Raw genomic sequence first — 14,681 nt, 5'->3', positions numbered from 1 at the left:
ATAGTTAGGAAAGGGGAAGAGGTGCTGAAACGAGATTATAGGGAGTTAGGAAGGCAGTTAAGAAGAAGGACTGCAAAGGTAGTAATCTCGGGATTACTGCCTGTGCCATGCGACAGTGAGAGTAGGAATGGAGTTAGGTGGAGGATGAATGCATGGCTGTGGTTTTGGAGCAGGGGGCAGGGATTCAAGTTTCTGGATCATTGGGACCTCTTCTGGGGCAGGCGTGACCTGTTCAAGAAGGATGGGTTACACTTGAATCCTGGGGGGACCAATATCCTAGCGGGGAGGTTTGCTAGGGCTACAGGGCAGACTTTAAACTAGTAAGATGGGGGGGGGGCAGGAATCATTTTGAGGAAACTATGGGAGAGGAGGTTAGTTCACCAGTAGAGCAAGTAAATAGACAGTGTGTGAGGGAGGAAAGGCAGGTGATGGAGAAGGGATGCGCTCAGCCCGAAGCTGTAGGGGAGAAGAAAGAAAAGGATAATAAATTTGAATGCATTGTTAGGGATGAAAAGAGAGGAGGAGGTGGAGAGTATCTTAAATGTATCTATTTTAATGCTAGGAGCTTTGTAAGAAAGGTGGATGAGCTTAAAGCGTGGATTGATACCTGGAATTATGATGTTGTAGCTATTAGTGAAACATGGTTGCAGGAAGGGTGTGATTGGCAACTAAATATTCCTGGATTTAGTTGCTTCAGGTGTGATGGAGTAGGAGGGGCCAGAGGAGGAGGTGTTGCATTGCTTGTCCGAGAAAATCTTATGGCGGTGCTTTGGAAGGATAGATTAGAGAGCTCCTCTAGGGAGGCTATTTGGGTGGAATTGAGGAATGGGAAAGGTGTAGTAACACTGATAGGAGTGTATTATAGGCCACCTAATGGGGAGCGTGAGTTGGAAGAGCAAATGTGTAAGGAGATAGCAGATATTTGTAGTAAACACAAGGTGGTGATTGTGGGAGATTTTAATTTTCCACATGTAGACTGGGAAGCTCATTCTGTAAAAGGGCTGGATGGTTTAGAGTTTGTGAAATGTGTGCAGGATAGTTTTTTGCAACAATACATAGAAGTACCGACTAGAGATGGGGCAGTGTTGGATCTCCTGTTAAGGAATGCGATAGGTCAGCTGACAGATGTATGTGTTGGGGAGCACTTTGGGTCCAGTGATCACAATAGCATTAGCTTCAATGTAATTATGGAGAAGGACAGGACAGGACCTAGAGTTGAGATTTTTGATTGGAGAAAGGCTAACTTTGAGGAGATGCGAAGGGATTTAGAGAGAGTGGATTGGGTCAAGTTGTTTTATGGGAAGGATGTAATAGAGAAATGGAGGTAATTTAAGGGTGAAATTACGAGGGTACAGAATCTTTATGTTCCTGTTAGGTTGAAAGGAAAGGTTAAAGGTTTGAAAGCACCATGGCTTTCAAGGGATATTAGAAATTTGGTTCGGAAAAAGAGGGATGTCTACAATAGATATAGGCAGCATGGAGTAAAGGAATTGCTTGAGGAATATAAAGAATGTAAAAGGAATCTTAAGAAATAGATTAGAAAAGCTAAAAGAAGATACGAGGTTGGTTTGGCAAATAAGGTGAAAGTAAATCTGAAAGGTTTCTACAGTTATATTAAAAGCAAGAGGATAGTGAGGGATAAAATTGGCCCCTTAGAGAGTGGTCAGCTATGTGTGGAGCCGAGGGAGATGGGAGAGATTTTGAACGATTACTTCTCTTCGGTATTCACTAAGGAGAAGGATATTGAATTGTGTCAGGTGTGGGAAACAAGTAAGGAAGTTATGGAACCTATGACAATTAAAGAGGTGGAAGTACTGGCGATTTTAAGAAATTTAAAAGTGGATAAATCTCCGGGTCCTAACAGGATATTCCCCAGGACCTTGAGGGAAGTTTGTGTAGAAATAGCAGGAGCTCTGACGGAGATCTTTAAGATGTCATTAGAAACGGGGATTGTGCCGGAGGATTGGCGTATTGCTCATGTGGTTCCATTGTTTAAAAAGGGTTCTAGAAGTAAGCCTAGCAATTATAGACCTGTCAGTTTGACATCAGTGGTGGGTAAATTAATAGAAAGTATTCTTAGAGATAGTATTAATAATTATCTGGATAGACAGGATCTGATTAGGAGCAGCCAGCATGGATTTGTGCGTGGAAGGTCATGTTTGACAAACCTTATTGAATTTTTTGAAGAAGTTACGAGGAATGTTGATGAGGGTAAGGCAGTGGATGTAGTCTATATGGACTTCAGCAAAGCCTTTGCCAAAGTTCCACATGGAAGGTTAGTTAAGAAGGTTCAGTCGTTAGGTATTAATGCTGGAGTAATAAAATGGATTCAACAGTGGCTAGATGGGAGATGCCAGAGAGTAGTGGTGGATAATTGTTTATCGGGATGGAGGCCGGTGACTAGCGGGGTGCCTCCGGGATTTTGTTCTGGGCCCAATGTTGTTCGTAATATACATAAATGATCTGGATGATGGGGTGGTAAATTGGATTAGTAAGTATGCCGATGATACTAAGGTAGGAGGTGTTGTGGATAATGAGGTGGGTTTTCAAAGCTTGCAGGGAGATTTATGCCAGTTAGAAGAATTGGCAGATGGAGTTTAATGCTGAGAAGTGTGAGGTTCTACATTTTGGCAGGAATAAATCAAATAGAACATACAGGGTAAATGGTAGGGCATTGAGGAATGCAGTGGAACCGAGAGATCTAGGAATAACAGTGCATAGTTCCCTGAAGGTGGAGTCTCATGTAGATAGGGTGGTGAAGAAGGCTTTTGGAACGCTGGCCTTTATAAATCAAAGCATTGAGTACAGAAGTTGGGATGTAATGTTAAAATTGTACAAGGCATTGGTAAGGCCAAATTTGAAATATTGTGTGCAGTTCTGGTCACCGAATTATAGGAAAGATATCAATAAATTAGAGAGAGTGCAGAGACGATTTACTAGGATGTTACCTGGGTTTCAGCACTTAAGTTACAGAGAAAGGTTGAACAAGTTAGGTCTCTATTCATTGGAGCGCAGAAGGTTGAAGGAGGATTTGATCGAGGTATTTAAAATTTTGAGAGGGTTAGATAGAGTTGCGTGAACAGGTCGTTTCCATTGAGAGTAGGGGAGATTCAAACGAGAGGACATGATTTGAGAGTTAGGGGGCAGAAGTTTAAGGGAAACACGAGGGGGTATTTCTTTACTCAGAGTGTGATAGCTGTGTGGAATGAGCTTCCTGTAGAAGTAGTAGAGGCCAGTTCAGTTGTGTCATTTAAGATAAAATTGGATAGGTATATGGACAGGAAAGGAGTGGAGGGTTATGGGCTGAGTGCGGGTAGGTGGGACTAGGTGAGATTAAGAGTTCGGCACGGACTAGGAGGGCCGAGATGGCCTGTTTCCGTGCTGAGATTGTTATATGGTTATAGAGCGCTTATTCTTCCACAGATATGACAAAATAATAGAGTCTAAGGAATCAAAAAAAGATTTAGGAATAAAAATTGGGAAAGATTGAAATAAGTATAAAAATTTGGGGAGAACATACATTTTAACAACATTAATACGACCTGCCAAAGACATAGATAGAGGTGACCATTGTACCAGACTGTTTTATAGTATATGAAAGATTGGCAAAGTTTTCACGAAAGAAATCTTTAAACTACCTTGTGACGGTAATTCCAAGATAAGTAAATTGATTGTGGACTACTTTAAAAGGGAGATCACGAAATGTTAATTCTTGTGCTTCTTTATTAATTGGGAAAAGTTCACTCTTATGTAAATTAAGTTTATAGCCAGAGATCTGGCTAAACTGGTCAAGAAGTGAAAACATTGGAGGTAAGGATGTAGATGGATTTGAGAGAAAGAGTAATAAGTCATCAGCATAAAGAGAAACTTTATGCTCAACACCCCCTCTCCAAATCCCGGTCAATTCAGGACAATTTCGAAATGCTATCGCCAAAGGTTCTATAGCCAAATCAAAGAGAAAGGGACTTAAGGGGCATCCCTGACGGGTGCCACGTTTGAGATTAAATACCTGGGATTTCTGAAAATTAGTTAAAACCGAAGCAGTAGGACACAGGTACAGCAATTTGATCCAAGAGATGAAACTTTGACCGACGTCAAATTTTTCTAAGACTGCAAAAAGGTAGTTCCACTCGATACGATCAAATGCTTTCTCCGCATCGAGGGAAATAACACATTCAGGAATCCCAGTTGCAGGTGAGTATAAGATATTAAATAAACGCTGAATGTTAAAAAAAGGGAGACGGTTTTTAATAAAACCTGATTGGTCATCAGAGATAATGGAGGGAATAACGGTTTCTAATCTACGAGCCAAAACTTTAGCTAAGATCTTTACATAAACATTGAGCAAAGAAATCGGCCTATACGAGGAACACTCTGTTGGGTCGTTGCCCTTTTTTAATAGAAGAATAATAGATGCCTCATTGAAAGAGGGTGGCAGTTTGCCGTAATTAAACGAATCAGATAATACTGAAAGTAACTGAGGAGAAAGAAGTGAAGAGAATGGTTTATAAAATTCTACAGGGAACCCATCAGGTCCAGGAGATTTCCCTGAGGACAGTGCAGAAATTGCAAAAGATATTTCTTCTGATGATATAGGCGCATTAAGTTTGGCTTTAGAATCAGATGAAAGTGAAGGAATATTCAGATTCTTTAAAAATTGATCAGCAGAGATATTGTCATTCAAAGATTCAGAGGAATAAAGCCGAGAATAAAAATTTTTTAATGCGTCATTAATTTCTGAATGATCCAATGTAAAATCTCCGTTCTCCTCCCGGATCTTTGTAATATGTTGTTTGGCTTTGGAACGCCTCAGCTGATTGGCTAAAAATTTACCAGACTTATCCCCATGAATGTAAAAGCAACTCTTGCTTTCGAGAAGTTGGCGTTCGACAGGTTGAGTAGACAGAAGATTAAATTTAGTTTGAAGTTCTACACGCTTCTTGTAAAGTTCAGGGTTCTTAGTTTGAGCATATAGTTGATCCAATTTTTTAATCTTGTTAATGAGGTCTAATCAATCTGCACAGGATGTTCTGTTGCGATTTACTGAGTAAGAGATTATTTGACCCCTCAGATATGCTTTCATGGCATCCCAGACAATCTGGGATGACATTTCAGGTGATGTATTAGTGTTAAAACAAAAGGTCATCTGATCCTTAATAAATTTTTAAAAATAATCATCCGATAATAAAGTTGAATCAAACCGCCAGTGTTTATTCCTCTGAGGGAGACCAGGAAAGTTCAGCGAGAGAGTAATTGGGGCATGGTCAGAAATCAGTATACTCTGATAGTCACAAGAGTAGGCCAATGGGATAAGTTGGTTATCGAGTAAGAAATAGTCAATTCTAGTGAAGGTATGGTGAACATGTGAAAAAAAAGAATAATCTCTCTCAGTAAGATGAAGGAAACGCCATATATCAGAGATACCAAAATTAGAGAGAAACGATTGGATAGCTAAGGCAGATTTAGTAGGTGATCTGGTAACAGAGGACGATCGATCCAGATTAGGATCTAACCAACAGTTGAAGTCACCACCCAGTATAAGAGACTATGAGTTTTAAGTCTGGTAGTGAGGAAAAAAAATGCTTAAAAAAGTTAACATCATCAAAGTTGGGGGCATACAGGTTTGCTAGTACAACTTTAGTGTTATATAGTTTACCAGAAACAACAATAAAACGGCCATTTGTATCAGATATTTTATTATGGAGTTCAAAAGGAATATTTGAGTTAATAAGAATGGAGACTTCCCTAGCTTTAGCGGCAAAGGATGAATGAAAATGCTGACCCGCCCACTTTGACAGAAGCCGGGAGTTATCAAAACAACGAATATGAGTTTCTTGAAGGAAAGCAATGTCAGCTTTGAGTTGTTTGATATGTGAGAATACCTTCCTCCTTTTAACAGGGTGATTCAATCCCTTTGCACTCCAGCTCACGAATTTAAGTGCACTAGCCATTATCAATTACTAATGCATAAAAGGCAGCAGGCATATAAAAAGTCAAGCAATACAATAGCAGTCTGGGAGCAGAAATGTAAACATAGATTCGTAAAATCAAAACATAAACAAGTCCTGAGCAATAAAGACAAGCAATAAATACAGTGAGTGATGTTGGAACTGGAAAATCCACCCCACCCACACAACCCAAAACTAAACGGCCACCAAAAAAAAGCAGCTAGCTCTACCAAAAAAATTAACCCAAATATAACTTCCAGATCTGTGTCATTAACAGCAGTTCCATATAAATACTATAACAAATAGTAACTAGTTTATGCACTAGAAAACATAACTACAAATTGGAACATCTTCTGCAGAAATATAAAACTTAATACAGAGAAAATCAGAAGAAAACCAAAACCTACCCGCGAAAAATTATGGAAGAATAAAGTAAGAGAAAGGGGAAAAAAAAGGAAGGGGAAAATTATAGATTCAAGAAGAGTACTTATCAACCGTTTACAGAGAGGGGAAAAAAAATCAAAGATTAAAAAAAAGGTGAAAATAAATAAATAAATAAATAGATAAATAAATATATAAAATAATCAGCTGTTAAACTGTGAACCAACAAACAGGGAGGCCTTCAGTAAAGACTTCAAACCTCCAAAACAAGTTAGAGTTAATTGTAGAACTCTAAAGATAAAGTTATACAAGAATAAAATAGATTACACAAGTACTATTTAAACGTCCATAGGGAAACATTAAGCACAGAATGTCTATTTAAAAAAGACACACCAAATCCAGGGAGAGATTGTCAACAGCCCTTAGAGCTTCAATAAATAATGTCTGAGTGATTCAAGTAAAGTCTGAGTCCAGAAAAAAGTAATTTTACTACGAGAAGTACTTATCCACCATTTTAGGAGGTCCGATCGGGTTCCGAAGATGGCTGGTTAGCTGGAAGACTTGCAACAAATGCCTCAGCCTCCTTCACTGATTTAAACCACTTATATTTTCCAGTATTAAGCGTGATTCGTAAATCGGCAGGAGTGCGAAGAGAGGGTTTAAAACCACGATCAAAAAGCTCTTCCATTACGCCTTTAAACTCAGCGTGCATCTTTAAGATCTGGGGTGCAAAATCTTCCACAAAGCGAATGATTGTATTTTGGAAAGTAAAGGTACCTCTGCGACGTGCCTCCATAATCAGACGGTGTTTTACCTGGTATTGATGAAAGCACAAAATTACCGGTGGTGGGTGGGAGCCCAGAATTCCAGGGGGAACGTAGACCCTGTGTGCCCTTTCAAGCTCAGGCATGTTTGGAAGCAAATCTTTCCCGAATATCTCACAGAGAAACTCGGTGAAAAACTTCACGGTTGATCCCTGTTTGGTGGCCTCTGGCAACCCAAGAATTCGAAGGTTACAATGTCTGCTGCGATTTTCGAGATCGACCGTTTTGGAAAGGAGTTTGCTACATTTCCCCTCTAGGCTGGAACAGGGAGTCTCCAAGTATTGAACACGACTTTCTAAATCTTCAGAAGTCGAATCGATGCGAGATAAGTGTTCAGCATGTTCGTCCACTCTATTGTTGATCCGATCCAGTTTGGCTTCCAGCTGTTTGAAAGTGGTTCTAAATTCCTTTAAAATATCGTGTCGATGCTGTTCCAGTGCAGCGAGGGTCTCAGAAGGCAGAGCTGGAACTTCCTTTCTCCCGGATTTAGAACTCTTGCTGGACATTGTAAGGTAGATGTGTTCATAGGCAAGTAAAAGAAACCAAATAAAGTTCCTAATTAAGGTTTAAAAAAAATGGAGACATTTAGTGCAAAGATAGCGAAAATAATGGAACAAAAGTTCGGAGTAGCTAAGCAATCGCCATCTTACCGGAAGTTGATGGTACTATTTTTAACAGTATTTATTGATAAAGATACACAAAAATAAGATCAATGCAAACATACAGATAATATACGTCGTCAATACTAAATCTAAACGCGCGGGTATAATAATAATCAATAAGAAATAGCTCTATCGTTGTCTAGGGGATAATGTATTGTCCGATAGAAATATAAAAGTCACTGTTAGTTCATTCAAGCTGCAGTGTTTTGGTTTGAGAGAAAGACGGGTTTAAAACTTGCCCCAGTCCTTTTATGATATCAATCCTTCGGGTCGTTGGGAGTTAGTTTCCCCGTTGTTAGCTAAAAGCCGTTTTTCCGTGGTAAAGGGCACCGATTCCGGGCAAATGGAACCGAACGCACGTGGCCTCCCCACCGGCTTCCGCTATTACGGGATCGCTAGCGTTTCTTCTGGTGTGTTTGAGGGGCTGTTCCCACAGACTCTCTTTTATCCTGACTCACTGGGTCTCAGATGTCAATCAGGTTGGGGGTGATGCAATCCCTCCCTCAACCAGCCCACTTTGCCTGAGGGCTTCCATGTGGCACAGTATTGTAATACACAAGTTCCTCTCCAAGAGACAATGGCCGTTTCCCGTAGCTTTATATCGCCAGGGGAATAAGACATTCTGCACGTCTCTCTCTCATTTCCTGGGTGTCCTGACCCAAATCAATAGTGATCTTGCGATTCTCACAAAGGTGGGGGCTACCCCACACCTTTCGGCCCCTCAGAGCTGAGGTACATTCATAACACCAATATGAATCAAATTGTTCCAGCTTATAATTAACAGATGCTGTTATCTTCTCCATTTTGTAAATGTCCATTGTAATTTCCATCCATGTATTTAAAGTTGGGCTCTCTTGTGATCACCATTTCCTAGTAAGTCTTTTTACCAGTCACCAACAGTATATTCATTAAATATTTATCTCTTTTCAATCATTCTTGAGGTATATACCCGAAATATATGGTATTACTCTCCAAGGGTATTTCATATTTAAAGATGTCTTGTAGGGCATTGTGTATCCCCCTCCAATAGTTTTTGATAACAGGGCAATCCCAAAAAATATGATAATGATTTGCATTTTGATTTCCACAATTTCTCCAGCAAACAGGGAGGTTACTATCATAATGGGATTTCTGAGAGGGTGTAATAAAATATCTTATCAAGTTTTTTCCATCCAAACTCCCTCCAATTCTGTGACCTGGTACACTTCCTTGATACATCCATATTGTTGTCCATTCTTCCTCAGATATAATTATCCCTCCTTCCTTCTCCCATTTTGTTTTAATGTATGAAGTCGAATGTTTTTTAAGATTTGACAACCCCTTGTACATGCTTGAAATGATTCTACTACCATTATCTGAATTATATGCTTTTCTAAAGAGCTCTATCAAGCATGTACTTGCCTCGGTTACATTTTTAAGCGTCTTATTAACATATTGCCGCATCTGTAAATACCGATTTAAAAATCTTGTTTTTCTAATGTGTTTCTCTTTAAGCATTTCAAAACTGAGCAGTGTTCCTTCTTTCATTATGTTGCAAAGAACTGTTATTCCTTTAGCTGTCCAGTCCTTAAATCTAGCATCCAATTTATTTGGTGTAAAATCGGAGTCATATGCACACCATTTAAGAATTGCAATATCTCCCTCTAGATTATATTTTATAGTAGTTTTCCGTATTTTAAGAGTCAATTTCACCCCTGGGTTATCACTAGTATTTATGTATCTTTGCAGGTTGATATCAGCCAAAATTGCTTGTATGGGGATGGGAAGTACCCGCTCCTCAATGTTTTTCCATTGAGCGTCATATGATGGGTTGCACCAACATATCACAGCTCTCAACTGTGCTGCAAAATAATAATCTCTAAGAGAAGGAAGACCCCAACGATAGCATCTTGTTCCATTCATTGATTTGATTTTGATTAATCTCTATTGGTAGGGTCTGAAAGAGATATAACAGTCTGGGCAGTATATTCACTTTAATAGACTCAATCCTTGAATTGAGACTGAAAAAAGGAATCGGGTTCCATCTTGCCACATCTTCCTTAATTTTTTATATAAAGGCTGATAATTACATCCTGATAACTTTGCCAAATCATTTGGCATAACAATGCCCAAATATTTGAAAGACTCTGTGTGCCATGCCCAGGGGTATTGACTTTCAATTTCTCTTGGTGGGCTATAGTAATCTGAAAGTAATTGGGTTTTATCTATGTTGATCTTGTATCCTGATAATTGACCATATTGTTCAAAGGATTGCATCAATTTAGGTAAAGAGTATGTTTATTGCCCTAGATAGATCAAAATGTCATCTGCTTAGCAAGCCAATTTATGCTCTGTCCATTTAATAGTAATTCCCCTGATATCTTCATTTTGTCTGATGTATTGAGCTAATGGTTCCAGATATAATGCGAAGAGTAGCAGTGACCATGCACAACCCTGTCTCGTGCCCCTTTCTAGGGTAAGACTATTTGATAAATATCCATTGATTTTAATCCTAGCAGTAGGATTGTCATATTGTGTCTGTATAGTTTTAATAATTGTGTCTTGGTAACCAAATCTATGTAAAACTCTGTAAAGAAAATTCCAATTAACCGAATCAAATGCTTTTTCAGCATCCACACTTATCACTATTGCTTTGATTTTATTTATTTGTATATGATCCATAATGTGAAGTGTCCTTTGTATATTGTCTTGTGTCTGGCGTTTTTGTGTAAAACCTGTCTGATCGTTACTTATCAGTATGGAGAAACTCCTCTAATCATTTGGCCATGATGGAGGTAAATAATCTATAATCTACATTAAGAACGGATATTGGTGTAAATGACCTGCATTCCATTTTATCCTTGCCTTCTTTTGGTTTAGCTGAGATTATCGCTTCCTTCCAACTGGGTGGCATTTGTGCCATTTTTAGAGCCTAGTTCAGTGTGGGGAGTAAAACAGGAATTAACTCATTTTTAAATTCTTTGTCCCACTCTGCCATATACCCATCTGATCCTGGTGACTTGCTTAATTTAAGCCTACTAATTGCAAATTTTAGTTTAACTTCAGTTATGTCAGCAGTCATCATTCTATTTCGTTCTTCGCTTAAAGTGAGTAACTAGAGAATTCAAGAAGGTGCCAATTTGGGTTATGCTTCCCCCTGGAACTCTGGAATATAGAGTTTTGTAAAACACTTCAAAAGCGCTTATTTTTTATTGTTTTCGTTCTTGGGTCCCTAATTCTATGAATTATATTTTCTGCTATCTTTTTTCAGTTTCCATGCCAGTATCTTCATAGACTTAGATCCACTTTCATAATGTCTCTGTTTCAGAAACATTAAGTTTTTCCTGATTTCATTCCTAATTCTTTTAAATTTCCCCTAATGTATCCTGTGCCAAATTCAATTTGTGTTTTTTCTCCAGTTCCTTCAGCCTATTTTGTAATTCCTCTAATGTTTTATTCCTTATTTTTTTCTTATATGAAGATATTGTTATAATTTTCCCTCTTAAGACCGCCTTCAGAGTATCCCAAAAATTGAGAGATGGAAGTTCTAAGTAGAGACCAATTTCTTTTTTAATTTGATCCTTAAAGTACGGATCATTGAGTAGACTTGAATTTAGTATGCAAATAGTATTCTTTGGCTGTAGGTCAAAATCAACAGATAAATATATAGATGCATGGTCACTTACATTTTTGTCCCAATTCCACAGGTGTTTATTTTGTCTTTGTCTTTTCCAAATGTTATGAAATAGTCTATTCTTGTATATACAGAATGGGGAGCAGAATAATGAGTGTAATCCCTTCTGTCAGGGAAAAGGTCCCTCCATATATCAATTAAACCAACATCCTCAAAAAGTGTATTAACAATTTTGTAAAGATTTTGTTTCATAGGTTTTTCTATTGGAAGAGTCTAAGTTTGGTTGTAATTGTAAATTTAAGTCTCCCCCACATATCAGGAGACCTTCTGTTTCCGTTACCATAATATCAGTAATTTTCTAAAAGAAACCAATATCACTTCCCGGGGTGTGTATATGTTCAATAGAGTAACTGAGTTTCCGTCTATATTCCCCCTTACCAGAATATATCTGCCTTCTTTATCTCACATTTTGAATATTTTTTCAAAACTTAGCTTACTTGAGATAAGAATAGTAACTCCTCTCCTATGTCCTGATTTATATGAGGAGAAAAACAGATTAGTGAAGCCTATTCTGTTTAGTTTTTTATGCTCATTATCACTTAAATGAGTTTCCTGTAAATATACTATATGGGCTTGTTCTTTTTTTCATTTTGGATAAAGTTCTCTTGCGTTTGATTGGATTTACTAGCCCATTGACATTAAAAGAAATAAATTTTACCTTGTCCTTGGCCATCTGTATTTATCTGTCAATATATCATTGAAATTAGAATAAAACTTAATCGATCTACTCCCTGAACAAATAAGAACCAAGAAACGCAAATACTAACAAAAATGGCAACGAACGTGATTCCAAGGCTGAGGTCTCTAGTAGATGACCCTGCGTTGAGCTAGAAGAAATGTCTAGCTGTGGGGGATAACCCCTCCTACTTGTGAGTTGAGGGCCCCCATTGCAGTATTCATAAGTCAGTGAACAAATCCATTACACAGAAAAGATTTCCCTGTGTACTCCCCCTATATATACATATATGCGCAAACACACAAATATATATAAACACACATACACAAAAATATATATTTTACATACATACACATACATGCACACATATATATTCTCATTTTGATGGGGGGAAGGAGTAAGTGAGCAAATAAAGAATAACAACTAAGTAATATAAAATCCACATTATAATAAGTATTTCTCAAGATAGGTATATCACCATGTATTTTTGCTTCCTTTTAGCTTCTCAACATTTTTAAAGTTAGCCAAACCTTATGGTTCTTCTGAAGTGGGTGAGGACTGTCTTTGAGAAACTCCCCGTCTCTTCCTGATATATTTCTCTTGGCCTCCTCCCGTCTCCTGCCTTCTCGATTCTCACACTATTTCCCAATCCAGGCTTTCCCCCGTTTTGGTCACGCTGACAGGCAACCCTCTAGCCTTCATGTCTGTAGTCGCCTCTTCCAATGTCTGGTACTGCCACGTCCCGTTGGTACGGAGTTTGAAATCTAATCTTTTTTTGCTTTAGTACTCGCTTTACTTCAGAGTATTCTTTGTGTTTCTGCAGGACCACGGGGTGGGGGGGGGGGGGTGGTAATCTTGGTCAAAATATATTAACTTATCATCGAAAAACACTCTCTTCTTACTCCAGGCCCTTCGTAGAATCTCCGCCTTGGTGCAGTACCGAAGGAATTTAATTATTATTAAATGTGGCTTTCTATCCCGTGTATGTTTCGGGACGAGTGCGCGGTGGGCTCTTTCGACTTCCAGCTCCATATCTGAGGGAAGCTCCAGCGCATCCCGCAGTAACTTTCCAACAAACTCCGTCATAGACGAGCCGTCTGCTCCTTCGGGAACGTTGTAGATTCTGATATTTTTCTGCCGTGATTTTCCCTCCAGTTCAAGCGGTTTACCTTCCTGGTGATGTAATATTTTATTGTCTTACTCAGTATCCATTCCAGGTTTTGAATGCGGTCTTCCACCTTCTCAATTCAAATCTTTGCCACCGCTATTTTTTGATTGACACTGGTGAGCACTGACTTAATATTACGGAGCTGCTGTTTTCTATCTTTCTGGACCTCCATTATTTCTTTCAGGATTTCGAACATATTCGCCGCTTCGCCTGGACGAGGCCCAGCGTCCGCCTCGCTAGCACGCGGTCGGGTAGGCGAGCCGCTCGCTGCGCTCCTCTCGGCCGCAGGCTCCGCAATGTCGCTTTTTTTATTTCCATTCCTTTTCCCCATTCTTGCCCCTCTTTTCAGTTCAAGTATTTTTTGAAAAATATTATATTTGATGGGTTAACAGGGCTTAATAAGCATTTTTCCGGAGGAGCTAGTGACTTAAGCTGCCATTCTCGATAATGACGTCACCGGAAACCCGCCTTGTTTTATTTCTGATTGGGGAATTTTGTATTCAAAAGTAAGTAATACTTGTTTTAGCTCGAAACATCAACTGTACTTTTTCCGTAGATGCTGCCTGGCTTGCTGCTGAGATCCTCCAGCATTTTGTGTGTTGCTTAGATTTCCAGCATCTGCAGATTTTCTCTTGTTTGTAATTCTTGTTTTTTTTTTAGCCAACAGGCTTATTGGCATACCTTGATAGCACAGAACAAGTACCAGAGAAAGAGGTCGACAGGATGCACATCAGGGACAATTTAAAAATTGCAGCTGTAAGTTATGAAGATATGGTTTTTACTTATGAAATGTCACAATGAATAAATACTCAGCTTGTGGTGATACCAACTTGAGCTAATAGAGAAAGCCATGCGAGAATGGAGCAAAAGAGCTGAGGTGGTTGCCAGGGAAAAAAAAAATAGTGTAATGGTTCTTGCATGAGTAATTGAACACTGCTTTAGGAAAACAATATTAAATGCTACTAATTTGGAAGTTTGAATTTAGGAAAATTTGATCAATAGAAGGAATCATGAAGCTCAGGTTGTTTGAAAATTAGTTCACAGGTCTGCTTTCAAAGTCCCATTGAGCACATCTGTATGGAGCACTGTCACAAGAAAGCAGCACCCATCATCAAGGACCCCCACCTTCTAGGCCATGCTCTTCTTACTGCTGCCATCAGAAAGAAGCTACAGGAGTCTTAGGACTCACACCACCAAGTTCAGGAATAGTTATTACCCCGCAACCATCAGGCTCTTGAACCAAAGGAGATAACTTAATTCAACCCATCACTGAACTGTTCCCACAACCTATGGGCTCGCCTTCATCCCATGTTTTCTATTTCTTACTTATTCATTTATTATTTCTGTTG

The 14,681-nt window shown here is 38.9% G+C and overlaps 1 protein-coding gene across 5 annotated transcripts in view; it reads left to right on the top strand.

The window, feature by feature from the left end:
• LOC132378588 (dnaJ homolog subfamily C member 13) overlaps window positions 1-14,681 on the top strand; it is a 190,033-nt gene that overhangs the window by 79,613 nt on the left and 95,739 nt on the right. For all 5 annotated transcript variants that reach the window (XM_059945636.1, XM_059945635.1, XM_059945634.1 and 2 more), the window contains one exon: window positions 13,993-14,088. In XM_059945636.1, coding sequence (XP_059801619.1) covers window positions 13,993-14,088 — 96 coding nt within the window. The remainder of the gene's footprint in view (window positions 1-13,992; window positions 14,089-14,681) is intronic.

Source organism: Hypanus sabinus, chromosome 20 (genome assembly GCF_030144855.1).
Source record: "Hypanus sabinus isolate sHypSab1 chromosome 20, sHypSab1.hap1, whole genome shotgun sequence".
NCBI lineage: Eukaryota > Metazoa > Chordata > Chondrichthyes > Myliobatiformes > Dasyatidae > Hypanus > Hypanus sabinus.
This window is presented reverse-complemented; position numbering and strand designations above follow the sequence as displayed.